The sequence below is a fragment of the Leptosomus discolor genome, chromosome 1 (genome assembly GCF_034619465.1).
Source record: "Leptosomus discolor isolate bLepDis1 chromosome 1, bLepDis1.hap2, whole genome shotgun sequence".
Classification (NCBI taxonomy): Eukaryota; Metazoa; Chordata; class Aves; order Leptosomiformes; family Leptosomidae; genus Leptosomus; species Leptosomus discolor.
In genome coordinates, this window is record NC_141391.1 from 193,624,237 (window position 1) to 193,652,056 (window position 27,820).

Below are 27,820 nucleotides of genomic sequence, written 5' to 3' on the forward strand. Positions count from 1 at the left end.
GTCATTGTTAGTTACATAGACAGTCTGTGCTTACCTGTCAGTCTATTTACCTTCCCTTGTATTTGTGGATGCCAAGGAACCAATAATAAAGTTATTTCTCTGTTGATGTAAGCTACGTATCTGCATCATTATATTGAATCTGTCAGGACAGTAACTGAGTGTCAATGAATGTCAATTGATTTTTACTTGAACCAAGAAAGTTTAAAAGTGCAGGCGTTGCCCTACAGAAAGTAGATTTTCAGAAACAAGGACCTGTCCAGTACAGTCCAGGTTTGAGGACACACAGTCTAGGTGCTGCTGTCCCTACATTTTAGGTATTTAGACCTTGGAATGAAAATCCAAATCTGAGAGTCGTGTCTGAGGTACCTTAAGGTGTGTGAGTGCACTGGAGATTCCTGGTAGAAAAAGGGGACTGCGGTGTGAAGCACGGCTCTAGCCTGGTGGTTAAAGCCCTCACTCTGGTGAGACTGGGTAAAAGCCAACAACTCCTGTTCGCTGAGCGCCCCAGTTAGTAGTTTGTTTAGTAGCGCTTCATCCTGGGCGCTTTCTTTCCAAGGCCGTGCATTGTACATTATTCTCTCTGCTGTGCCCTGTTCACCTCAGTGCAGGAGTGGGAGATACACTCAGCCTGAAATATAGTGGAAACTGAGGATTTCTTAGCCTGACAACTGTGTCACAGTCTCCTGTCTTCTGGCTGTTTTCTCTCAACATTATGCTTTTGAATAAAAGCCAGTGGGTATTGCCACCACATCACCAAGCCAGATCTTCAAAAGAAAAAGAAGTGGAAACTGTGTTATACGAGAGGCTCTGTCCTGCTGGTGTCTCTTGCTATGTGTGCTTGTCAAATCAAATCCCTTCAGAAACTGAAGGTGCCCCTCAGTCTAGTTTGCAGAGTTGTGCGTGGACAGGTTTGGTTCTGGTGCGGTTCTAGATGGGGGCACAGCACAGGGCTGTGGACGTTGCTGTGTCTAGGTCAAAACGAAAATGCCTGCTGAGCAAGTCAGATGCTTCCACATTATGTTTTTTGTTTTAGGGCAGGGAAAGTTGGGGAGGGGATGAAAAGATTTGAACTTAGATCCTCAATGACTGCCTAAATCCTGATTGTATTTAGGCATGTAATTATTATTTTTTTCTTTTTGTATCTGTCCTTAAAAGTCAAAATTCTGACACAGATTTTTTACAAAGTATCATTATTCATGTCCAGCAAACAAGGTGTCATAACAAGGACTAGGTGGTATCACTCACTACGGTTGTGAAACTGTTACAGTCAGGCTTTTCTTTTCCAGAAAACTCCAAAGATTCAGCAGATTTAAGGACAGGTCATAAATATATTTTACAAGTTCTGTCACTATGACAGTTTAATCAACATCAGGGTATTAGTGCAAATCTCTTAAGAAATTCTGATAGCAGAACCATTTTTCACTGCATATGCATACTTAATATAAAATTGCATTTTATTAGGAAAGAAGTAGAGCTCTTTTAATGAAGTAAATAAATACTATGAGTGGTTTTTGTCTTTCAAACAGAGTAAAAGTAACAGAACATTTAAGAAGTTGTTGTGACACATCTTTTTTTTTTTTGTTTGTATTGCAAATGAGTAACATTTTCAAGAGAGAAGAGGATCCCTATTCTTGCAGCTAAATATTTTGCTTTGAGACCAACAGTCTTCTCAAGTGTTGTCTTGTTTTGCTTCTCTTGTTCTTATGGAGCCCTGAGAATGTATTATTGTAGTTTTGGTTTTCATTTGTGTACAGTGTTTATAAACATTTTTAATTGTCTTTGGCTATGATATTTTTTCAAAGGATGAAGTTGATGAAAAGGAAACAGAGGTGGATGAAGAAACTGCAGTGATTCCCAGCACTGACAGTACAATTAACCAAATGAGGAAAGATTTCCAGGTGACTACATCCAGCTACAGTCAAGAAAAAATGGGGACAAAACCCGATGAAGTTAAAACAAATAGATACTTAACAAGAGAAGAAGAATTGCGTGGTAAGGATGATGTTTTCAAAGCAGTTTATTACCCTACTTCTCCACCTGTAAGTGAAATTTCTGAAGAAGAGGAAGATCCTGTTTTGGAATCCCGAACAATTACTGGAATTCCTCCTCAACTCATTGACTCCACCAAAGGTGTAGAAGAAGAATACATATACCTTTCTTCAGGCACTGAGCCAACAAGAATAGCCACTACTGGTCATAGTGACGAAGATTTCTTATTGTCTCCTTTTAAGCCTCATCAGGAATCTGATGACTTTCGGAGTTCAGTTCTTACCACTTCCTCAGCACAGCTGGTTACAGAGGAGACCTCCCAAGAAGACACCCTTCCTTCAGGAAGCCCAGATATAAGCATGTATGATGTTCTTTCCCAAGGTTCCATTAAGTATGTTTCAGAAGGTGTAGCACCATCAAGCTCTGATGAGCCTCCAAAGCATACTTCTTCCACTGATGGAAATTTATGGTTTCGTAATGCTACAGATCTGACAACTCAATCTGTTGATACATCGACTAGCAGGCAGTTGTCTCAGACCAGTTACACTGATGCTTATGTAGAAGGATTAAAGCCAGCTACAGTGCCCTATTCCAGCAGCCCAGTGGTTTCACAAGTCACTTCAGATGCGGATTTAGAATTGCCACATTATTCTACCTTTGCTTTCTCCTCTGCTGAATTATCGCCTCACTCTATCTCTTCAAGCTCTGGAGAATATGGTTCTGCTTCTGCTGCCAGTGAGGTACTCTCTCAGACAACTCAACCAGTCTATAATGGTGAGATACCTCTTCAACCTTCCTACAGTAGTGAAGTGTTTCCTCTAGTCACCCCTTTATTGTTTGACTCTCAGATGCTCGACACTACCCCTGCTACATCAGATAGTGATGTGACCTTGCATGCTACACCTGTATTTCCCAGTGTTGATGTGTCATTTGAACCCACCCTGTCTTCCTATGATGATGTACCTTTGCTTACATTTTCCTCTGCTTCCTCCAGTAGTAAAATGTTTCACCGTTTGTATACAGTTTCTCAAATGTTTCCACAAAGTGCTACTCCAGCTGTTGCAAGTGATAAGGTGTCCCTGCATGCTTCTTTGACATTGGCAGAGGGTGATACATTAATACAGCCAAGCCTTGCTCAATATACTGATGTGGTGTCACATCAGCCTACTCATGCTGCTTCAGAGACGCTGATATTTGGTCATAATAGAACTCACATATTTTCTCAAGTTGAACCATCCAGCAGTGATTTAAATATGCCTGTACTACCTACAATGTCTGAACTTCCTTACGCTTTGTCTAGTAATGTGGGCTCCCTTCAAAGCTTTACTGTTTCCTATGACTCAGCAGAATTGGTGCATGATTCTGTTGACGTATTTCGTCAAGATTCTTTATTTAGCAGCTATAACAATGCACTGGTGCATAAACCTTCTTCTGTAATATCACAAGCTGATACTTTGCTGCAGCCTACACGCTCTCTATCTAGTGATACGGATTGGTCTGAAGCATACTCTGGTAGTGAGTCCCTTTTGCCTGATACAGACACTTTGATGGTACTTAACATTTCTTCTTCTGATTCTGTAGATGAAATCACATATGAATCATCTGGGTTTAGTGATGTTAATAAGATGCTTCAAAAAGGTGGTGTTATAGATGGAGATGAGAGAGAACTGCAAATTTCCTCTTCTTTAAGTGAAATGACTTCCAATGCTGAAAGTAAAGTGACACCTGAACTTTCTACATCTGTTTCTAATAATGATGTAATTAAGCAGAATACGTCTCTGCAAGAAAGCTCACTTCCTGTTTCTAGCACAAAGGGAATCCTTCCAGTTTTTCTTGCTTTTCCCACTACTAAGGTATTTGATCATGGTATTAGTGAACTTACAGAAAATCAGCTTTCTGTTCAGCCTTTGCATGTTACAACTCCAGCCTTTGATGACACTTTGCTTAAACCTATGCTTAGTGCAAGCTCAGATCAAGCTCTCTCTGCCCCTGCTTATAGCAAAATGTTGTCCTCGACTCAGCCATACTTTTATGAAACCTCCGTTACGTTAAATAACGAAGCGTTACTGCAATCCTCCTTCCAGTCTTCTGGCGATGGTGCTCTGCTTAACACGGCTGCAGTTATGCCTAGTGATCCAATATTGGCTGAAAGCTCCAGGGTTCATAAAGATAGTTCTACATTTGACCAAATATTGCATCAAATGGCACCAGGTTCTGCTACAACTGAAACCGTGCTGCATTCTACATCTGCACCTTCCGTTGCTGCTGTGTTGTCAAACACTTTTAGTAAGCCCACAGCGTCACTTCAAGGTTTATCTGTTTCTTATGCAAGTGAGGAATATGTTTCATCCAGTTTGTTTGACAGTGAAGATGTTCAGCAGGTTATGCCTTCATTGTACAGTAGTGATGTTTCATTCCAGCTGACCAGTTTAGAAAATACAAATGCCTTTCCCCCCCAAGCAGCAAATGCCGTAACAACTCCCTTCCTAACAGGTGATACATTACCACATGTAGCTACTCCTGCAGACAGCCGTATCTCTTCAAGTGTTTTTGAAAGAAGCAAGGCTGCCAGTGTCTCTTCAAGTTCTACACTTGGTTTTGATCCTGTTCGTGTGCCTGCAATTGTTTCTGATTCTGACGTGTCCATTCATCACACTCTTCCTTTACCAAATGTACATATTTTTGTTACGGCTGTTCCTCCCAGAAGTGAGATCCCTGTAACTTTGAGTAGGTTGCTGATTCCTTCTAGAGAATCCTCTGGGTTATCTCCCAGTATCATGTCCAGTACCGATTTGTGGCCTTCCGTAGTTGAGGATGACTACGATGAATATGATGATGGTGTCCCTGTAAGTAACTGTATCTCATGCACTTCCCATAGAGAAGCTCAGGATATGGTAGTAGAGGAACAAAATACAAAGGTAAACAATAACAAGGATCAGAGTAATCTAATTATAAGCTCACATTCTGAGAAACCTGAAGAAGAAGAGAAAATTTTGACTGCTGCATCAGACAGTCAGATAAACCATACCACGGACAGACACAATTATACATCTGTACCGACTTTGGCAGCGAGTGTGATACCTGAGAAGCACAACGGCACAACAGTTTTGGAGAACCATATTCAGACTGCTAGCATCCCATTGCAAAACACATCAGAGTCTAAGTCTTGGGCTGTTTTTACAAGTGATGAAGAAAGTGGTTCTGGCCAAGGTACCTCAGATAGCCTTAATGATAATGAAACTTCAACAGATTTCAGTTTTCCTGACCTTAATGAGAGAGACACTGAAGGGGCAGTTGAAGCAGGTAACTCGGAATTAACTCCTGGATCTTCACAGTCATCAGCCTCATCTGTTGCTAGTGATCACTCATCAGTATTCAACATCTCTGAGGCAGGTTAGTTATGGATAAGTCTAATGAATACCATGGAAAGCTGTGAGGGGATACTTTTGTGCCATAGAGAATGAGAAGGTTTATCTACACATAATAAAAGGAGAACGTAACAGTGCCAGTGGGTGCAATTAAGGAAGTATTGGGGAACAGGGGTTGCATGATGAGCTGGCTATCTTGTGAATGCTACTTTTGGCTACTTAAAACTGCACCTGAAATATTCTTCAGTAAGAAGATTCATGCTCTGCTTTTGGATAGAGGCGTACTGTCAGCAGAAGTTGGGTGATGCACAACCTAAAACCAGAATTTGCTTCCATGTTGATTGTTTAATTTTACTTTTAAAGGTTTAAGAGGGACAAAGACAAGGGCTGCCCTTATGGAAATACACCAGAGGAAACCATGCCTCTGCCAGAGGAAACATAACTGTGATTCTGGTTTTTAACTTACAGTAGCACATTTCCTCCTTGTGTTGTGTTCTGTGTTTTCCAAGATGTATTGAGCAAGGAAGAAGATGATTCAGTTTGATTATGATTCATCTTAACTCATAAAAACATTCATTTTCATTCTTATTCTATATGCCACCTTCAGATTTCAGTGAGATGCAGACTTTTTGTGCCAGATTTGCATATTTCCAAAATACTTAGAGCCAGATTCTCCTGTACATGTTTATATTTAGTGCTATTTTCCTATTTAGTCCTCTTGAAGTCAGTGAGAGTATTTGTGATCTGTGATTCCAAGGATAAGGTCAGAAGTCAAAACTGCACCTCACATAAATAAAAACCTGATAAATATAGAGCATTTCCTTGGTATTTAAAAATACATTTTGGAAAACCTGAAGCATTCAGATACATAATTTGCATTGCCTCTTGTTAGAGTATTGAAAGCCCAAGAGTAAACAATCTATGATGTTTGGAAAATAAAAACCAAACAAGGTTAAATTGTTATTTTAGAAAATAAATTGAACTTCCATTAAGTACTTACAGCATCTGTAGAGGGCAGTATTATTCAACTAAACCCACTAATGAATGGAATCCACAAAGCTCCAGCAATTTTCAGCCCAGTCCTACAAATACACAGTTAAATCACATGAAGTGGTATTACTCGTATCACGAGTAACCGAACACTGTTGTAATACGAAAAGGTGGTAAACTGATGCTCTGTGTAGCTGGGTCTAGTAGAATGTGAAAAATAGAAAACAAAAGTTAAAATAAAATAGAAAACATACTGAAATTAGTAGGAGTCCTTACAAGGTAGGTGTTATAAAACTGAATCAATAAGTCAATTAGTTCAGTAGGTAAGTAGTTACCATATTGTGTAAAATGCATAACATTTCTTTAAAAGTCAGCAAAAAGAACAGCAATATTTCAAAACCTATGGTACTAATGTGAATGAGCATTACCATAAGAGATTTATAGTTTACATAATGGGTGTCATTTCAATTGTTACTGATAGTAACTCAAAAAGGATTATACTGGAGGAGAAGGAGTAATAGTACAACAGGCTTAGAGTTTGTCTTCTAGATATTATTGAAAGACACTATACAGTATCATTTCATGTACCTTATTTTTTCCAATAAATGATGCCAAATACTGTCTTTTAATAAACTGAAAATTCAATGTGAGCATGTCTAACATGGTCTCCTGTAAATTAAAAACATCTTTGCTTAATTCAATTATAAAGAAATAGAAAAAAACCCCCACAAAACGAAACAAAAAAACCTTCTTTGCTGACAACTTATTTATACATTACAGTGCATTCACCAGAAGTTGATGAAATGTCTTCTTGTTGTGACCATTACAGAAAAAAATGTCATTTAAACTTTTCCCAGTCTTTGTAGTTGTTCATGAATATTTCTGCTTGTTCCGAACTAGGGCTTTCTCCATAAGATCTCTATGGTTACCTAAATATTCAGTTGAAAAACTGGAAGAGAAATTAAAATAAAGAAATATGCAAAGGATCCAAAGACATCGATTATTAGGGAGCAAAGATATCTACTATAGATGAGATTGCCTTTTCAGCCACTATCATTGGAGTGATAGCGAAGTAGTCAAGAAACCTTCTATGACAGGAGAAGCCTGCTCTTTGTTCCCCATAGAAGGAATCCTAATAGTATTTGGTTCTGCAGTTTGAAGGAACCCTCTCATCACACAGATAAGACTGGGGTTTATGCTGTGCATTAGTCCAGAGTTGGATAAGCAAGTATGAATGCTTCAAAGGGATCATATTCGGATGTCTCACGCATATAGATAGTTTCTTCTGAAATCAATAGGAAATACTGAGTTTACCCTACTCACCAGAAACTCGGGGACAGATTTTTCAGAAGCAGCTTGTGCCTGCAATCGCTTTGCCCACTGAGCTACAGGATTTAAAAAATAGTGATTGATTTGGGTGTCAAGAGTACTTTGAACTAAAGATGTCTGCAAGGTCAGAGCCTACACCTTTTGGCATATAAAGCCCTGAAAGCCCCTGTCCTCAGGAAAATGGAAGCAAGCAGAGAGGTGCCTGGAAATCTGTACCGTGTGAAGCTGTTTGTTTTTTGACGTCCAATTTAGAACATGTGATTTGTTGTCTTTTTTTTTTTTTCAGATCCAACTCCATTCCCTCCTCCCTTTTGTCTGAAAGCATTTTATTCATGTAGAATTGGTCCCCTGAAATCCCAGTGGCATGCAGCTGATTTCTAGACAGTAAAGTTCTGCTCCCATACAGAGCATTCATTGAATTAGGGCTGTTCACAAAAGTAGAAAACATTCTTAGAAAATCACAACTGCAAAAGTGCTTATTCCTATGTTTTAACTCCTATAATGGTCACAGATCACAGTAAACTGCACAGGTTGAAAAGAATCAGTCATTCTGTGTCAAAATCACAGTTTTAAAGTGTTTACTTCTTGAGCTATGACCAAAGTTTAAAATACAGGATTGGTCTTATCTACTATTGTGTTCCCTTACTTAATGAGATTATAAAATACAGTGTTTTAATCTTAATACAGATACCTATGCCCAAATATTTGTCACCAGCATTACAAGGCTGACAGAAATGTGAAATCTAGGCAATATATAAATAATAATTTAATCACCTGTGAAGATGGAGGTAGGAAGTTTAATTCTGGCTCCAGTATAGTTGAGGGAGGAAGTACTGCAATTGGATTCAGAGGAAGCAGGATATATCTACAAGGCAAGTTACAGAATGGGCAAGCACATAGGGACTATTGTAAGAAAATTTTCCTATTAAATTATTAGCCAGAGAAGTGATTTGCATTATATGAGTGACAGTTTAATATCAGAATGTTCTTTACACATTCCAATATTATATATTCAGATTCCTTAACTCGGTTGGCTTTCAGCTAATAAACAGATGAAAAAAAAAAAAAATTTCTTCTCCTATATTTTAACAACAATCTGCTATTCTTACAAAGAGAAGTCTCCACTGCTGGAAGGCTGAGTCACATAAGCTTGAACCCTTTGCTTTGCCCTCTATCTGCTTATTTTCTGTAAGCTGGTTTGCAAATTTATACACTTTCTGCAGTACGTAGTAAAAAATAGAGGTAAGTGGTATTAAGTAGGCTCGTTATAAGACACATTCACTCATGTTGTGCATTTCTCAGAATTTAAACATGGACTGTTTCAATTTTCTCTGACTGCAGAGGCAAGTAATAGTAGCCATGAGTCTCGTATCGGTCTAGCTGAGAGTCTGGAATCAGAGAAGAAGACAGTTATACCACTTGTGGTCGTATCAGCCCTGACTTTTATCTGTCTAGTGATTCTTGTGGGTATTCTCATATACTGGAGGTAAGTTGTTTTTTGGTTGGTTTTGGTTTTCTTTTTTCAGTTCTAAAGAGCTCTGATTTGAAAAATGTGAATGACATTGTTGAGCTGGTTTACAGAACAGAGACTGGATCTTGTCTCTCACCGTGTCTTTGTATTGTTCCCAGTGCTGCAGTGACAAGGCTGGCAAAATAAGGTGATTTCTATCCAAAATGCTCAACTTCAATTCTTCTTGGTTGCAGAGGGTTGAACCATTGCAAATAGTTTATTTCCGTGTTGAGAGATTTTAGTAAACAATTACTTGTGATTATTAATGCCTAGAACCCCAGTGACTTGACAGTGCACTGGGAAGAACAGGAGGGAGAAGAAAAATAAATAGCATGGCATGGATTTGTTTCCTATCTTTCCAATCCTTTAACAGTTAAAAAAGGTAGTTATCAATTTAGGATGAGTCCTCAACAGGACTATGTGAATAAGGGGATAATTTGATGATACTATAATAGTAGAAAAGTTTTAAGATCACTTACTGAGTAGCTCTTACGATGTTCTGTGTTTAAAAAGTTGTTCTACGTTGTGATTCTTTCAAACCATAATTTGCCCCCCAGCCTTTCAAACTGTTCAGTGGGTGACTAAGGATGTGTTTCATGTGCACACACATGCTCAAGTTCCCTCATGGGCGTGTTTCTCTGTGACTTGATAAATTGGTAAGACAGTAAGAAAAAAAATTAGGCTAAAGAGACATGATAGCTATAAGAAGTCATGATAACATAACAGACTATATCTATACTGTGAAATAGACCAGCTGGCATGGCACAGATCTCTTCTATACAGATGAAGTCTCTTCCCTCACAGGGGGAAAAAACAGTGGCTGCATTCACATCACCTACTGGGGATGGTCTCTGCCCTGTGCTAACCCCAAACTGTGTCAAGAGCTGTGTGAAATAATGCAAGCTGTCCTGAGCTAAAAGCATACCAGGAATCTAGTTAGCCATGTGACAGAATGTGGCTCTGTTTCATTGATTCTAAGTAAAGCCAGAGAGTCTTCCTAGGGACGCGTCTGCTTAAGCTTTCGTAGGGCTTTCAAAAATCCGTGCACAACCTTAACACTTTCTCGAGTGTGCAGGTTGCCAGGGAGGAAACGCAGTGGTGGTCTAGAAGGGGGAAATAAGTTGCAAAAACTTCCTGCCATGGAGATTCTTGCTGTTTGGTGGTTGCCAGGAACGTGATCCTGTTTCTGCTTCTGCAGTGCTAACATGTGAACTAGCAGCGAGAACCAGGACCTTGCTCTTCCAGAAGCTGTATGAAAAGAGGGAAGCAGGCCCAAACATCTCACAGATGCTTCCAGAGCTTGTTTCTTCTTTTTATTTTCCCCTACTCAATCCTGCTTAATATAAAGGTATAAAAGTGGTGAAGAACCAGGAACTAGACCCTGACCGCCCTTTCCAAGCTACTGACTACTGTAATCCCTAGGCTATGAAGTCAGGGTTGTGCTTGCTGACTTTTTTTCTAGTCTTCTGACCCTGGTTTTCTATTGGCCCAACAGGGTGTGTCCCTCATGGGGACAGAATACATCCCGTCCCTGAACAGAGTAGGCTTAAGGCACTGAGTTCAAGCTTGCTTTCTTCCAGACAAGTCTGCTAGCAAGTCAGTGCTAGCAAGTCAGACAGCCTTTGGCTTTATTAAAGACACTTTTGAGCAATGAATTTTCAGAAGGATTTGTTCTTCTTTCCAAAGAAGTAGTTAATTGCTGTAAGAATTGCACAACTCTTTTCTTAGTTTATGTCTAGTTGCATAATTATGCTGTCTGTCACAGGAGTTCCAGCTAACCATTTTCATATTGAGAATCTTTTCCTGTCTTTCACATTACACAACACGAATGTTCATATTCATCTTCCACAGGGTTTCATCCCTGATGCTAAATAGTATTTGAAATCTCTTCTGTTTGCCAAAGAACACCATCCATTTTAAGACCCAGATTGTACAGTGCAGTTCTAGTAATCCTACAAGTTACAAGCTTGTTTTTGCAGAATAACATTGTGTTCATTTTGTATTCTTTCTCTGGGAATGAACAATTCTGTAACACAGGTCTTTCAAAATAAAACAAAAATCCCGTTAGCAGTAATATCTTCTTGACTTGAATTTAATCTTTTCTGTATTTCTTGTGTAATACAAAATAAAATATGGAGCTCTTTTATTGTTAATCCTCAAGAAAATTCTCTTGGCATTATGATAACACCAGTAACGTGTTTCTTATTTCAGAGGAATGAAACATAAGCAGTGTGTATTGTACGTAGGACTTTGTGGCCCTCTTTCAAAGGTGCCAAGACCCTCACCTCTTTTTAAACCCTGGGAAAAATCAGAGCATTGACTTTATTGCTGTGCAGTCTATGTTAAGCCTGGAAAATATTAGTATAAAATCTATAAGAATTTTTATGATTAGATTTAGTTTATTTTGAAATGTTTCTTTTTATAATTTTTTTTCTATATGATCCAATTATTTTCCCTTATTAAAGTTCATTAAAAGTTTAGCTTTGCAAGAAGTTATTCTATATTCCTTTGGCAACATTACTCAAAAAATTGTGTTGATATATCCTAGCTGGGTATTTGAATGAATGGTGCTTTGAGTTGTTTCCACTATTAGCTCCTAATTTGAATATGCAAAATACATGTTTAATATGCAAAAGGTGTGCTATTTGGTTTAAAAAACAAATAACTACCAAGAGGGACAAGTTCCAGTTTCTCAGGTTAAAAAAAGGCAAAATTATCTTGTTCTTCACTTGAATGTCTTGTATCAGAAAAATAATTCTCTACCATCTGTTGTTTGGGTTTTGGGGTTTTTGTTTTTACATGAAATTGTTAATCAGCACTTGAGGAAATTCCCCAATCTCTTCGCTATCTCATTAGGCATAATTTCAATCTTTCTGTGATAAAATACTCATTTCTCTGACAGGGATGAAAACTTCTAATGGCAATATTGTCTAAAGATTATCTAATTGCCAGTAGGAAAATACACAGTTTTGAACTACTGTGGCTCTGTGCATCAAATCTTGTGCAAATCAAGCAATTTTCAAGCAATGCCATTTTCCTTTCATTTCTTCAGCATGATTAAGATTACAGTGGAATAAATAATGAGATTCTTCTGCCTGTTCAGTGGCCTTGTTGTCTGGATAGATTTTTTTTTTTACAGCTTTAGAGAGAATTTTCTGTCCAAATCTAGTCTATCCATCTCTTTCAGTGCCTATCTACTTGCCTGAGTCCTTACAGCAGAGATGCAGCAGGGATACTTGAATGTCCTTGCTCTGTTCTTTTCATTTCTGCATGACTTTATCATTCCCATTTTGCTGAATTAACCATATCTGTTAAGGTGACTGAAGTTGAAAGTTTCTCTGTGCCAACATACAGTATACTGGAAATTGCTTATGCATGTATGTACTGTTCTGGAACAGTTCATAGAAGTGATCAATGAAAATAAACCTGTTGAAATGATATATAGAAAGAAATGTCAGGCAATTTGTGCAGATCAATTTTTATAATGGTTATCATAAGAAGAGCTTGGAAAATAGTAAAATGGTAACAGTTGTCAGTAGGAGTTGTATCACTCAAGATTATTTTTCAACAAATATAGGTGAATCTCAGTAAGAGCTCTAAGAATGTGAACAGCAAACTGCTAATGCAGTTCCAGCTACATTAGCATCTATAGACACACTGAATATCAGCTGTCATGAAACCTGCTAGAAGTTACGTGACAGCAGTGCCTTAGAAATGACCAACCCAATGACAAACACCCTGAGTAGTCATTTAAATTTTAACTTTCCTCTACCACCCTATGTCTTTGAAACACAGCTGTCAGAGAATGTTCATTTTCTTATCCATGATTTGAACTGATGCCTTGAGTTTTGTGTTGGGTTTATGGGAACAGAGTTGAGAACAGTCTCTAAGGATAGTTAAACTCACACGTGCAGAAACACACTAAACACAGATTTAAATTTACAAGGGCCACAATCATCCATCCATGAAGGAAAAACTTTAATTGGAACCATTTAAAAAGTGAATAATTGGAATCTTTGGATCTGTTGAGGATCCATTTGAAGATCCTTTGGATCCATTGGATCTTTAAATTATCTGAACCATTTAAAAATAAATTCGAATAAGTGTTTGAGAATTGGCGGATATCCTGTGAGCACAAAAGACACTGAAATTCTCAAGAGAAAGAGGTAATCGTGCCTCTAAGACCTTTCTGAGCGAGCAATGGATATGCAAACCCATCCTGTCCCAGATGCCTCTGACTTCCGAGGTTCAGCTCCCTTCCTCAGCCAAGGTGAGCGGTGAGCAGCCTGCACACACACGCACACAGCACCGAGCTGTGTCGTCTGCCTTGGTGATGGTCCCAGTCAAGCTCTGAGCAGTCGCTGCCCCAGGAGAGAATTAGACAGCACGTATCCTCAACCAAGGTCCTGGGACCTGCGCACCAGAATATCAATGTCCTCCGCAGTCTGAGGCATAGTCTTGTCCCACGTAGCTCGCATTTAAGTGTTCATTCAGATCTGATATCCCTCCTGTTAAACCAAAGAGCTGCTGCTGCATGTCTTCCTGTACAGATACAGACACTCTAATTAATTCAATGGCTTAGCACCATCTCCATATATAAAGTGTGTGTTCGAAGATGTGGTGTCTAAATTGCAAATTACAGTTTTAGGTTGAAGATCTAAATGCTGTGATGAAAGGTGTAAATTAAATAATCAGGTTAACATTGAGTAACGGGACCTTTGTCTGGAAGTTTGAAATAGTCATCACTTTTTTCATTAACAACAAGTGATAATTAACAAGACATGGCTATTAACATTAGGTTTAGTCATGAAGGCTTTCACTGCTGATGCAGAAGCAGATGGAGTGCCTATTTGTGAGTCTTATTACAGGTTAAGTCAACTGCTATGAATTTGTCTCCCAAATGTGCTAAGGGTGTAATTTATTTTCAGCCATAATTAACTTGTTAAAGATACAGTGGCTCAGTGAGGGATTGTGAATGTATGGCATATTATGAGGACAGTTCGAATACTGCTTTGGATAGGAAAGCCATTATGCTAATTAAATTCTTTTTAGCTCAATCTCTTCTCGAGCAAGGAGGTGACAAAACTCCGTAATGTTAGTCCATAAACTTTAGGTGTGATCATGTTCGTAAGCAATAGGCATTAGGGGGAGGACATTTATTGGTTTTAGAGCTTTAGCATCCTGCTAGTTGGCATGTTTGGTTGGTTGGTACTGTTAAAAACAGCACATCAGCATTCTCTGCCCCCAGCAGGCAGGGCCAGACTTTCCAAAAGTGTTTAGTGATTTGAAGTACTTTGATACTTGTCAGCCTCTCACAGACGTTTCGCACACAGCCGAGAGACTAACTCTTCAGTATTATGCTAGCATTGAGGCAGCCTCTCTCACCTCAGCAGCCACTAACTCTGTGGGGTGCTAATGTTAGAGCTTCTTTAAAAGCTGGAAAGATATTCCCAATCACATCCTGAATGTGTTCTTGATCAGCATCCAAAATTGCCATTTCTAAGCAGAACTAAGTGCATAATGGGTAGCCTTACTCCAAAGATGCCATGCAAAGCCAAAGCTGCTTTATGAACATCACAAATATGCTTTTAGAGGATTCTAGCTGGACTCCAAATTTAATTGTCATGTGAATCACCAGAACTATTTTGCCTGCCACTACTTTTCCTTTGATGTAGCTATCCAGTTTTCCTGTGTTTTAAGAGAATCTGCATTGTATACAGACAGAAAACGCCCAACGCATTCCAAGAGTATGGACATGTTTCCCAGAGGCTTAATTCAAATAAGTTTACCGAAGTCTTTATGATCTGCATAAATGATTCTGGAAAGAAGGACAATATCTACATATTCCCTATATTTCTCAAAGCTTCAAAATTTCTTTTTGATTATAACAGTTATATGAGGGGTTTTATCAGTGCAGTAATACAGGAACAGTACAGAAGAATTTAAAATAACAGTCATTACACAAAATAGCAAATGATCATACAAAACCTTCAGCCAACAGCTTTGAAGAAGCAGAATCTTGTAAATATAAAATGAGATTAATATTTTCCTGATGGGTATATTTCTTTTTAAATTTAATGATTAGTGAATAATATTTCAAATAGATTAAGTGACCCAGAGTAAAGACTGTTATTAGCATGTCTAATCATATGGAGATTTTTTAATTAAGGAGGCTTTGCAATGCTTACAGCAGCAGTTGATTATTTAGTCCCTTGAATAGCTTGGACTCTTAACAGATGCTATTCTTATTATCTTCACATCTGGATTACAGCACAGATTCAAATAACATTGTGGGTCATAGTTAAGGTTGATTCCATTTGTATTCCTACTTTGATGTTTTTGCAACAAAGCTAGCATCTCCTGGAGTTACAAATTCCCCTGTTTCTCTCTGTCAACTTTGGGAAGTCCTCCTTGGTTAAGGTGCCCCTCAGTGTTGCAATTACATTATGAAACAGTTGTTTAGCCCCAGTCATAGTAGTTCCAGAGCCACTGTTTTATCTGTTAGAGGGCATGTTGTCTTTTATTGCATTTCTGTGTCTGCAATAGGATCTGTCGATGAATTGTCAGAACTGATCTCATACAGTGCTCCATCTTCAGGCTAGCATAATCCCATGAAAGGGAACAGTAATTATGTGTGTGAATTTGGATAAGCAAGGAACACAATGGCATTTTTTATACTTGGAGTTGTTGTGCAGCATCTACAGTAGCTCCTGATGCAGAGTTCCTCTTTCAGCTTTTATTATGTCTGATGTGTGCTCTATCTTCTGCCTCTGGTATAGGTAAAGATGCATGAACTATGTATTATGTTGAGTTAATGTAGTATCTTCAAGTTGTATGCGTAATTTGGTGGTGTGTTGGGGGAATATATATATTATAGCAGTAGTATTTGTCACTCCTTGGAAACCATGATTTTCTTTCTTAATAATGCCAGAGTTCCAGAAGGTCTCAGATAATGTTTTGGGTTTTTGCATATTTATTTATGTTTGTTCCCCTCTAGGAAATGTTTCCAGACTGCTCACTTTTATTTAGAAGATAATACATCACCTCGAGTGATTTCTGCTCCCCCAGCTCCAATCTTCCCAGTCTCAGGTATTTTTTGTCAACTGTTCTGTGGGTTGGTGTTAACTGTTGGAAGATGCTGCTTTGTTTGTGTCCGTATGAATTCTTCACATACTGTAAGATCTGTAAACCAGAGATTTGTACCTTCTTGTACTGATAAACACAGGTGCACTTGATGTAGGTAGAGACTAATGTTATTAATGTTCTCTCCTGTAGGTAACACAGAAGAGAAATATCGTTACTTTACAAAGTAAATAGTTCTGGTTCACTGTCACAAACTAGAGGATTACACCAGCAACATATTTCTGCCTTTAGTTGAATTTGTCACCTATGTATAGAACATGACCTATTCATTTTACCAGCAGGACCAATATATGCCTCATCTATCTGCATTTGATTTGCAATTATAACATTTTCTTTAACTTACGGATTTTACTAGCGTAGTTGCTACTGGTAAAGTTCTCAGTGAACCTCTCATAAAAATAATACACAAGTGCAGAATATTGTTAGCATCTTCTGGTTTCATATCCACCACAGTTATTTGGAGAAACTGTTTGTTGTCTTTCCTCCTCAAAGAGTATCAGAGGAGTGTGTGCAGCCCTCCCAGCTTTTTCAATGAGTAGAATGAAAAGTGCCTTAAATAGATTAAATCTGCAGCAGATCCTGAGCCACATTTTCACCCATGAGGAAAGGGTATCTTTTTAAACAAGTAATGCTTTTGCAAACTGTGCTGTTACACAGGGGGATGGGTTCCCTTAGAATGACTAAGGGAAATAAAATCAGCCCTTGTGTAGATAACTAGTAAACACATTTAATTAACTAAATCCCAGACATTAGGCTTCTGTAGTAACTGAATTGTAGGCATCTTTAAATGCCTTTTGTATTGATTGGTAGGAGTTGGAAGGGACCTCCGGAGATTGCTGTTGTTAGGACATGCATAACCTTTTCTAAATGGTTAATAGGCAGGGATATAGCTTGATTTCAGAAAACATGTGATTATATATAAATGTCAAGTGGCAATAATTATAGGAAACCCCTGCTCTCGCTCTCTGTCATTAACTGTATTGCAGTACAACTGTATAATTTTCTTGCAGTTTTTTCTGACTAGCTCACCTCAGTGTTTTCCATTGTCATAAGGCAGAAATGCACATACAGTTATTCTGAGTGCTTAAAATAGGTGTTTTGATGCTGGAGGTTTTCCTTCTGAAATACTGATAAGTATTTACTTAAAGAGAAAAGTGTTTCAAAGTGACTGAAATAATTCATTAGAAAAGCTGCAAGCACTGGGAAAATATTTTTGTTTTATTTTGCATGCAAGAGTTGTCAAGTGAGCAGTTTTTGTGTTTTCTGTCACAACTGTTTCAGCAGTGTAATTTTGCAACAGTTGAGATTAACTGCGATATAATACTGACAAAAAGCATAGAGCAGGAAGAGCATTTGGTAACTGCTAAGTTTAATTTTTGATTATGACGATGACTAAAAGCACGCTCCACAGATCTCAGTGTATATTAAGCTTTTTCCCTTTGTGGAGTTTCAATTGGCAAAGATCGGAGAATTGCAGTTATTCATAGAAAATGCCCTGGCACTTCAGAGTGTAATTCAAAGATGTATTCAGAACAAATAATTAATTACAGGGCAATATTAGGACCCTTTAAGTAGTTTCAAGTGATACCTGCCTTCCAGATATAAAATATATTCCTGGAGGCAGAAGTGATTGAATTGGGAGATTAGCACTGGCAAGGAAATAAAACAGTAATTACACCAAACCTGAGATCTCTTTCTCCCTTACTGTCCTTGCTCTTAGGGTCATTTACCTTCCCTTTTCATTGTTTGCATATCATTAGAATAAAGACTTTATGCTGGGTTTCATCTCCAAAGTGTGAAGATAGTGTTACACATTTGTTCAGCTTCTCTTAGGCTTGACTGGATAAATTCACATTTTGTATTCAGATCCATTCATGTAAGTGGAAGTCCAGATGGATCTCAGTACAAATCAACAAATTCTTCATAACTGAAAGCTAAAATTATTAGATGGCCTAAATGCTGAACATCTGTTGATGTAAATAACAGGTCCTTATTCAATGTTTTTGATGTTTCTTTCTCATATGAAACAGTGATGAAATTACAAATTGTGAAATAAACATATTTTTAATCCATGAAAGGCTTTAAAAAAAAAATCATTCTTCAGAACCAAAACTAGCTGAAATAAAGTCATCCTTTAACAGGTAATTAACAGAACAGATGATTTTGTTTACACGGCTTATTTGCAGGAAAGAGAAGATTAAAAGTCCCAAATTTTTTTTACATGATCCCTTGTTAATGTTCTTCACAAGAGTGTTTTTCTGTATTTGTATAAAGTAGAAAGGAGTTGTCCTGAAATATAAACATCAGATGGAAAATTCAGACTCAGTATCAGGACCCAGAAGTTGCATGAATCATGTTTATTGATTGAGAATGTAAAGATTGTCTTTGTGGGTATCCAGAAAGTCTTAAATTTAAATCTTTCACTTAAAACTTGAAGTACAAAGCCTGATGTGAAACTTTGCGGTCAACACTCCCAGGATCAGATGTAAGATTATTATCAATAGGTAATCATAGAATCATGTGGAGAAGAGGGGCAGAACTGGAAGTAACTCACTAATGCAGTAAAAGATGAAAAGTGGTTGCTGTTTCCATTGGATGCCAATGCAAACATGCAACACATCAGTTAAGATCATACTCCTGGCATAATGCTGCATTAATTTAGTAGGCTTGGGACTATGTGACTAGTCCATGTAGCGTATCAGTCCCAGTGCAACTAATCAGCCTAAGCACCCAGACGGCTCTGCCTGATCATTCTTTCTTCAGCAGTATTATTCAGAGCTCTGCTCCTACCCTCTCCCTTTGGACATCGTGTAGTGAACTGTTAATCCTCCCATTTCCCTGTGGCTATACAGGGAGTTCTGAGTGCCCTTTAATTTACAGACCAGCTCAGCATCTTGCAGAATCAGCACCTTGATTTTGGGGACTTAAAGACAGAGCAAGACACAGCAAGGCATTTTCTGTATCTTCTTTCCAAATAGTCATTTAAAAATCTGTAAGTGTTAGAGGATTATTTTAGAAATGTTAATGGTGTTAAAGACTGTTTTTATTTTTGTGGGAGTTGAACATCCAAAGTTCATGCCAAAGACTTTATTTCAGGATGTTGTGTGGATTGCCTACCTCTGAACTTCTTTATATGTCACTGGCTTTGTATTCTTCATAAATATATTTTTTGTCTTTTCCCACCCCTAAGATGATGTTGGAGCAATTCCAATAAAGCATTTTCCAAAACATGTTGCAGATTTACATGCAAGTAATGGTTTTTCTGAAGAATTTGAGGTATGGCTCTATGATGTCATCTTTCTTCTTAGCACATACAAAGAATGTTAAGTTTAAATGCCTGGAAACAAAGAACTGGGCATTACATTCTGACTTGGGGACCAGTTTCATAAAGGCATGTAACTATGAGTACTGTGAGCCCTGTAAGGACTGTTTATGCATAAATATAGGGAGATTTATAAGGACTGGGATGCAAATGGAAATGTTTATCACTGTGATAATAATGATTGTGTGACTAAACTATGCAAAGATAATGCAATCTATATGGTTTATCATATCTTCATTTATAGATCTAAAGCATTTCCAACACTAATGCAAACTGAATTTTGCAGAAGCTACCCCCATTTGCTTGTTCCATTTACAGAGAAAAAAAATGGAATTAATAATGAGTACACATGGCAAGACTTCTGATTAACAGGGGAGCTAATACAGTCTTCATATGTGAAAGTAGTGAAAGCTTTACGGTTTCTTTCCTAAAGTATATGGTTCATAAGACGTATTTCAAAATTTTGAAACATATGCTCTCATCATATAATCTTACTATCACCATATGTAACTAATGAAATTCATTTTTCACGTTCATATGCATTACAAGCAATTTAAAGATGGATATGTTCTAGTGACATAAAATAAACATTATAAAGCCAAACTCTGTAATTAAAGCTGTGCTATTAAAATTCTTGACAAGTGATTTCTAACAAAAACAAGTCAGTTGGGATAGAAACGAGTTTTTTAATTGATCTCTGTTAATTTAAAACATTATCGTAATATCCCTGCTGCAAAAATAATACTGAAAGTAAAAAAATTCATAGTTTTGCATCTTTTGGTTTTGCTTTTGTTTCCCCAGCCAATGTATTGTGATCTAAAGGACCAAAAATTCCATGTCATTCACCTGACCTTCATCAGCATTTCTTCTCCAATTCATTTAACATTCAGAATATCCACCTGATTGTGGGACCAAACTTGTAAACACTTGTGAATGTCCAGTACCTGTTCATTTGTAACACATGTGCGTATGTGCTGACAGGACTGGGCTTCAGCTAGACTGGCTGTTAATAAGAGGAGATGTTGAAGGACTCTGTGTAAATACAATGGTAACAAAGTTCTTTCACCAGTAGTGAGGAGAGCGGTACAGAAAGCAATTTGTTCTCCTAAATTGTTCTTTACCTAAATTAAAGCAGTGATCCAAAGACCAAATATACTACATCTCGCTGAGCTGTACCTGCACCATCTGAAATAGTTCATGCTTGTTTTAACTATTACAAAAAACTCGATATCCTCATCATTTCTTGGAGATCATGTTTGGCTTTGTATATTACCACAGAATTAGTCCTGGTCTTTTCTCTATTGATAAAGAACTTAGAAGATATGAAAAAATTTAATTACAGTCATTGTCTTTGCAGAGTCAGCATACATTTGGAGAGTACAGGGGTGGTTCAGGGGTTTTATTTATATTACTATAAAACAACTCATATTTAAAATCTGATTTTCAGACTGGTAACCACTTTTCATATCTATATATTTAAATAGCCGAAGATATATTTAAATAGCTGAAGGTGATTAATATGAAATCCTTAAGTGTTAGGAAGCATGATTACAGTACTTTTAGTGATGACAACGTATTTCCTACTTGACACTGTGGCCCTTATAAATGCTTGAGTTTCCTGTCAGTTAAAGTAATCAATAAAATGAAATAGAATAGTTTTGCAAGTCTTATAGACTTTGTGCCTGTCTTTTCAAGCCTGTCTCTCTCTCTCTATAAAAACACTGGGCTCACTGAGAAACTGCTGTCAGACAGAGGACTGTAATGCTGCCCTTCACTGGAGTGCCATGAGGCTGGCTGTGTGGCACCCTGTCCTGCTCCAGTGCAGGTCTTACAGCTGGATGCAAAGAGAGCCAACGCATTCCACAGAGAAACTAATGCAGTTATAAGGACCAATAACAAATCCAGTGAACAGTTAAATATATAGATAATCTGGCTAAAGTCAATGATGTTGCTCATGTGCATAAGCTGTCACCAGCCTAAGGTCTAACATTAAAGCTAAAGATAAGAAAACAGATGCTAGTATTTTAACAGGGAAATTGTTTCCTTTAAGAGTTATGTCAAAATATTCAGTTTTGTTGTTATTATGGAGATATATATTGCATGACCATAACTGTTTCCATATAGTAATTGTAATTTATATAAACACTTTTATCCATTTGTTCTGTGCTGTGGAATTTGATTTTTTTTACTTTTTTTGCATTCATTCCCTCATTAGACACTGAAAGAGTTTTATCAGGTAAGGAATTATTTCACTGCATTTTTTTTAGCAATGAAGTAGTTGTAAAATATCATAGATAACTGGGTATAAGGTTGTGGTTCTTTTCGTACTGACTTGCTGTATTATAAAACATTTTATATATCTTAATACTTAGTAAGGTATGACATGCATTTGATTTTTTCAGGAAATCCAGAGCTGTACTGTAGATCTAGGTATTACATCAGACAGCTCTAATCACCCCGACAACAAGAATAAGAATCGATACATAAACATTGTTGCTTGTAAGTAAATGCATCACTTGGTGTTTTGTTTGAGAAATAATTATAGAGATGTATAGATTTATATGTTATTAGTGGGAAAAAAAAATACATCTACACTGGAAGCTCAGGCTACTGTTCAGCAAGATGCTTGAAGAGGAATAGCAGGAGATTTCACATCTCTTCAAGTTAGTCCTATGGCATTCTGCTGCTTTGATGAGCATGTGTTAGCAAGACATATTTGTGTTTTCTGTGGTGACCCAAAGGGAGTTGGGAGATTTCATTATAATGCCATTATAAAGCCAAAGAAGCTGTGTTTTGATTGCCAAAATTAATCCATCTTTGATCTGGAATAATGATGATTTATCCTTTCTAGGAGCTTCACAATCCCTGGATATATTTACTGTCATACATAAATATAAATGTACTGTTTTCATGTTGTATTGTGCCCTGCCACAATGTAATAGATCAGCTTCATTAGCCAGGACACATGTTTTCCCATTGCATCGCCCTTCATCACCATCTGAGATTTTTCATCTCTGAAAGACGTCTATTCGGTTTTGTTAGTCTCTCCTTGAAGTTATTGCCCCTGGGATCTTCATCATTTTGGTGGCTTAATATATTTTTCTTAACTCTCTATAGTATTTCAACGTTGTTCTGATAACAGGAAGCTCTAAATTAAATTTATGTTCAGCATTCAGCATCACTAGAGCTTAGTAGAAAAAGAGAAAGAATCAGCCCATCTGGCAGAAGACAATGTAAACCAGCAGCCAGAAATCCCATTCCACCTAACTGAACACACCTCTAGAGGGCAGGAAAGTCAGAGATTTTCCTCTGCCACTCTCTATTTGTACCTGATCGTACAAAAAGTGCCAGCCCAGGGGCTCTGTAATCAAAGGACAGTGCTCAAGCAGCTTAGGGAAGCTCAAGTACCAAGAATTGCCCTGTGCAACTGAATCAAGTCTCTAGTCCTTGTAATCAGTGCAGGCTACAGAAAGCTTCAGCTCTCCCTGAGGCAGCCACTGCTGAAGATCTTCAGCTGACCGGCTCCTCCAAGGTTCCATCACTTTCCAGGCTGCAGGCTCCACTTTCTTTAACTTGGGATGACTCTACCTAAACACTGGTGCCTGCTGTCATTTGAGACATACCAGGGCAGCCAGGACACTGCAGGCTTGGCAGACACAACACACGACTTACAGAAGACCCAGCCATTCACAGGCAGCAGCTGGAGGCTGTAGGGGAGTATGTCACAGTGCCTAAAATGACCCCAGATGCTGCTGTTCAGGCAACTGATTCTGAGTTCCTTGAGTCCTTGGATTCATTAGTTTATTTTTCTGCAGAGTAGAATTTTGAATCTGATTGATACCTAAGCACAGGTTGTTGTCACGGTATGTGATTGTCACAGTATTAGTCTTACGTATTGTAAAAATCCGTTTCAGTATTTTTTAAAAAGATTACTTATAGAAATAATATAATTCTTGCAGAAAACTATGTTTATTTTCTCCCTTGTTTTACTACAGATGATCATACTAGGGTTAAATTAGCACAGCTTGCAGAAAAGGATGGAAAACTGACTGATTACATTAATGCCAACTACGTTGATGTAAGTGCTTTTTCTATCTGCCAGCCTATTCATCTGTCAGCCTTTCTGTAAATACAGATATACGAAGGTAAATAACTTAATTAAAAAAAAGTAGTACAATATTACAGATTTTCTTTAAAAAAGCCTCTAATGATCTAAGTTAAGCCTACAAAGTTAAAGCACAGGTAAAACTCCAATTCTTTCTTGAATCCATCTTGATATTGTAGCAGCTGCAGCTTAGTGAAGAGCTTTATGAAACAAAAAATATTCTGTCACGTCTGAGTCGTTTCAGAAGCATTTTGCATCTGAATGTTTGTTCCTTCATACTTTTTTGGTAAGTGGTTAATTCTTCGGTCTGAGATAATCTCATGAGAGGAAGATGCCATTTGGCCAAGAGCCTCACCGAAGTACCATTTATTCAGTTTTCGTTACCCAGTAATTTACATGCGAATGATCTTGATTCCTTTTTTAAACCACTGTCATAACAGATGTCTCATAATCACTATCATGTCAACAGTCTGCTGGAACACAGGCACTTGAACGTATATCCTATTTGTTGAAATGATAAACATTGACATAACAGTTGCATTCGTATGTCATCTGGTACTGCAGGGTTTCTGTGATTTGGGTAGTTATAAATTCCAAAGTACTTAAAAGCTTTTGAGGTTCTTTAAAAATAGATACATAAAATGTCATGTACTCCTCCCCACCTTGCTTTGCTCGTGGTCTGTGATTTGACAAGTGTCATTTGTTACATTTCAATTTAGGGCTACAACAAGCCAAAAGCCTACATCGCAGCTCAAGGGCCACTAAAATCAACAGCAGAAGATTTCTGGAGAATGATATGGGAACATAACGTAGAAGTTATTGTGATGATAACTAATCTCGTTGAGAAAGGAAGGGTATGAGTACCTTTGTCTATTATGTCTTTCTCTGATGTTGATAGATCTACCTCTAGCAGACTCCTTTCTCTCTTTTAAAAATCCGGTTTAGGCATTTATTGAGCAAAAAGCAGGTCTGTAGCAGTTGCTTATACTAGGATTGGCTACAGAAGTATAAAGTTGAGGATTTGTACTACGAAACTAAAGAAAACATTTAAACTCAATTGTATTCCATGTTCTAAGTACCAAAAAAAAATTGTCTTACACTGAAAAAACCACTTGTATACATTTAGGAGTGGCCAGACTGTAGACCTTGTGCCACATTCTGCTAGCAATCTGATCTCATCATTCCCTTTCTCGGGGGTGCCTCAGACCCTGGAAAGGAGAAGGCCATAGTTTGGATGATTTTTTCTGGATATTCGCTGGCTGCTCCCTGGTAACATCTTGTGGGACTCACAGTTCCTTTCCTACTACATGACTAGGTACAAGTTTGTCCAGTGAGACAAAATGAGGTCAAATCCTATCACAGGATGTGTGTTTCTCTGGTTACATGATGGGAGTATGAATGTAGCTGGGGTCCCATGAGGAGACATTGCATCACGCATGCTGCATACTGGCGGCAATGTCTAAAATGCATGTTAAGTCCTGTCATATGACCTATTAAACATCTATCAGATAATACAGACACAGCAAATGCAGACGAGGGCCACGCTGGGAGTGGCACTTCATTTATACCATGCTATAAACAGGTACTCTTCTAGTACTCCTGGAGAAGGCTATATGGCTACCCAACCAAAAGGCTGGACGTGACAGCTCTCTACTGTATATTCTGGCCACATAAAAGCTCACTCTTACCCTCATGGATCAGATATAAGTATACTCTGCCCATGCTATGTACTACCCAAAAGCCACATATGACTCTACTGACTTGAACGTATTCCTGTTTTTCCTATAGATGATGTGTTAGTTTCTTTAGATTGTGGAGTGCCTATGGAATGGCAAGTTCCACAATATGAGAGCCCTTCAACTCTGACAGTATGAGTTAAACCTCCCTTTTTTTTGAGTATTCCAAATAAAGAGCGTCTTTGCGCAGCCATCTCTCTTTACAGCACAAAATAAATACACAATATTTGTTCTCTTACACTGAAGATCATGTCTGTTATAAACTGGGTATATTGAGAGTTCCTGTATGTTTTTGTAGTTGACTGTATTCTTGAATTTGAACATTTCAGCTTGCTAGTTTGACTTTTTGTTTTCTTTCTCTTTTTCTCTGTTTTTCATTTGCTTTCTAACAGAGAAAATGTGACCAGTACTGGCCAGCCGAAGGTAGTGAAGAATATGGGAACTTCTTGGTTACTCAGAAGAGTGTTCACGTACTTGCCTATTACACTGTGAGGAATTTTACTCTTAGAAACACCAAGATCAAAAAGGTTCGTGACAGCCTGAAAACACAGTTTGGGCAAAAGGCAGTGTTAAAAGTTGCTCAGAATATTTTTTAAGACAGTTGGCAGCTCTTTTCTGTTGCGTAGGAAAAGCTGAATCCTGTAAGTCTCATCCAGCCAAGATGCTCATCAACTTCAGAGTTAATTTGATCAGATCAACAAATTGAGAAGATACTGGCCTGTAGTACTGGTGTGATGTAGGACTTTGCCTGCCTGCTGAGCGGGGGGATACATTTTCAGAAAGAGCGCAGCTAGTAGGAAACGTGGTATGGATTAAATCATCCACCTCAGCTATCAATTTTCCTTTTTAAGGTCTGAATTTTTACCCCCTTGCAAAACAGGTGAATCCACACCTTTTTTTATTGTAATCAGAACCAGAATACTCATAGCTCAGCAATGTGACATTGGCTACTTTGAGAGGGATTCTGAAAGCTTAATTTATTTCAGCCGTCTAAACGTTTGACATCGACTCTTTCAGCCTCCCTGTAGAATTAATGCATAACGTACAGCACTTCCTGTCAAGTAATTTATTCTGCCTATTTTAGGAACCAATTTTTGAATGAGATGACCTGCTTTCTGAAGGTATCCCTGCCTCTGTGTTAGGAGTGAATTTAGAAAAGCAGCCTACACAAGTTAGTTCCCTTGTAGATCGCTGAAGCTGGGTGAGATGAATCCTACTTTTGCTGTCCACCCAACACAGGAGCAGAGTGGCAGAAATAGCTGGTGACTCTTAAGAGCAGCTGTAATTGGTTATCCCTCCAGTGCTCTTAGCCTTTCTCTGTGGCTCTCTAAGGGGCAGTGCCAGGTCATTTTTCCGTTCAGTGGGCAAGCTGATGGGACAGAAGCAGTGGCCCTTCCTCTTCTCTTTGAAAGGTGGAATATTCAGAGCGAGGTGGCATGCTGTTTACTAGATAGGGACAGTACTAATTCAAGAACTAGCAGGTACGTAAATGAAATGATGAAGAGCTGCCTTTCAAACGTGGGCTGCTTACATATGGAATTATTTTTCTGTTGCAGGGTTCCCAGAAAGGGAGGTCTAGTGGACGTATAGTCACTCAATACCATTATACCCAGTGGCCTGACATGGGTGTTCCAGAATACACGCTGCCCGTGCTCACCTTCGTGCGGAAGGCTTCGCATGCCAAGCGCCACGCTGTCGGGCCTGTTGTGGTTCATTGCAGGTGTGGTTTTTACCACTGTAAGGTTCACTCCACTTTTGTTTTGCAGAAAAAAGAATTTTTCAGTGGTGGGTTAAGCAAAATTTCACTCTCACATTTAACAATTCCTCATGGAATAAGATTAATTTCTTAGCTGATATTTCTGTCCTTGGTAAGGCCAACTAATCAACTTCTGTAAATCTCCATAATGGCTGTAAACGAGATGATGCTGCTCTGCACTGTGTTCTTTTTTTTGCAAAAATGCTTTTCTTTTTACATTTTTGCACTTTTCTATACTACTCTTTTGATTCCTATGAGCTTACCAGATACATATATAGCAGTAATTGTTTCATTTCTGCAAACATGTCGTTCGGATGGTTTTGGCTCATGCTTTCTTTGGTGCAGGGATACTCTGTAATCCTAAGAGGAGCTCTGTCCACAAAAGAAGACTCACTCTATTCCTGGCTGAACTACAACTCTGCTGTTTTTAACATTACTCTGCGCTCTAGCAGTCATTTGCAATGGAGGAGCATTCTGGGGAGCGGTTTGAGGTCTGCATGTGCCGCAGTGTGCAGGCAGGTGTTCTGTCAGTGCTCACTAAAACTGGGCAGCTCAGGGAACATTGGTTAAAA

The 27,820-nt window shown here is 38.2% G+C and overlaps 1 protein-coding gene across 1 annotated transcript in view; it reads left to right on the forward strand.

The window, feature by feature from the left end:
• The window catches only part of PTPRZ1 (protein tyrosine phosphatase receptor type Z1), a 107,353-nt gene that overhangs the window by 65,953 nt on the left and 13,580 nt on the right, over positions 1 to 27,820 (forward strand). The window contains exons 12-21 of the mRNA XM_086462156.1: positions 1,803 to 5,382; positions 9,018 to 9,162; positions 16,184 to 16,275; positions 19,520 to 19,605; positions 21,867 to 21,887; positions 22,054 to 22,150; positions 23,647 to 23,729; positions 24,476 to 24,610; positions 25,885 to 26,019; positions 27,049 to 27,212. Of these exons, the coding sequence (XP_086318282.1) occupies positions 1,803 to 5,382; positions 9,018 to 9,162; positions 16,184 to 16,275; positions 19,520 to 19,605; positions 21,867 to 21,887; positions 22,054 to 22,150; positions 23,647 to 23,729; positions 24,476 to 24,610; positions 25,885 to 26,019; positions 27,049 to 27,212 (4,538 nt within the window). The remainder of the gene's footprint in view (positions 1 to 1,802; positions 5,383 to 9,017; positions 9,163 to 16,183; positions 16,276 to 19,519; positions 19,606 to 21,866; positions 21,888 to 22,053; positions 22,151 to 23,646; positions 23,730 to 24,475; positions 24,611 to 25,884; positions 26,020 to 27,048; positions 27,213 to 27,820) is intronic.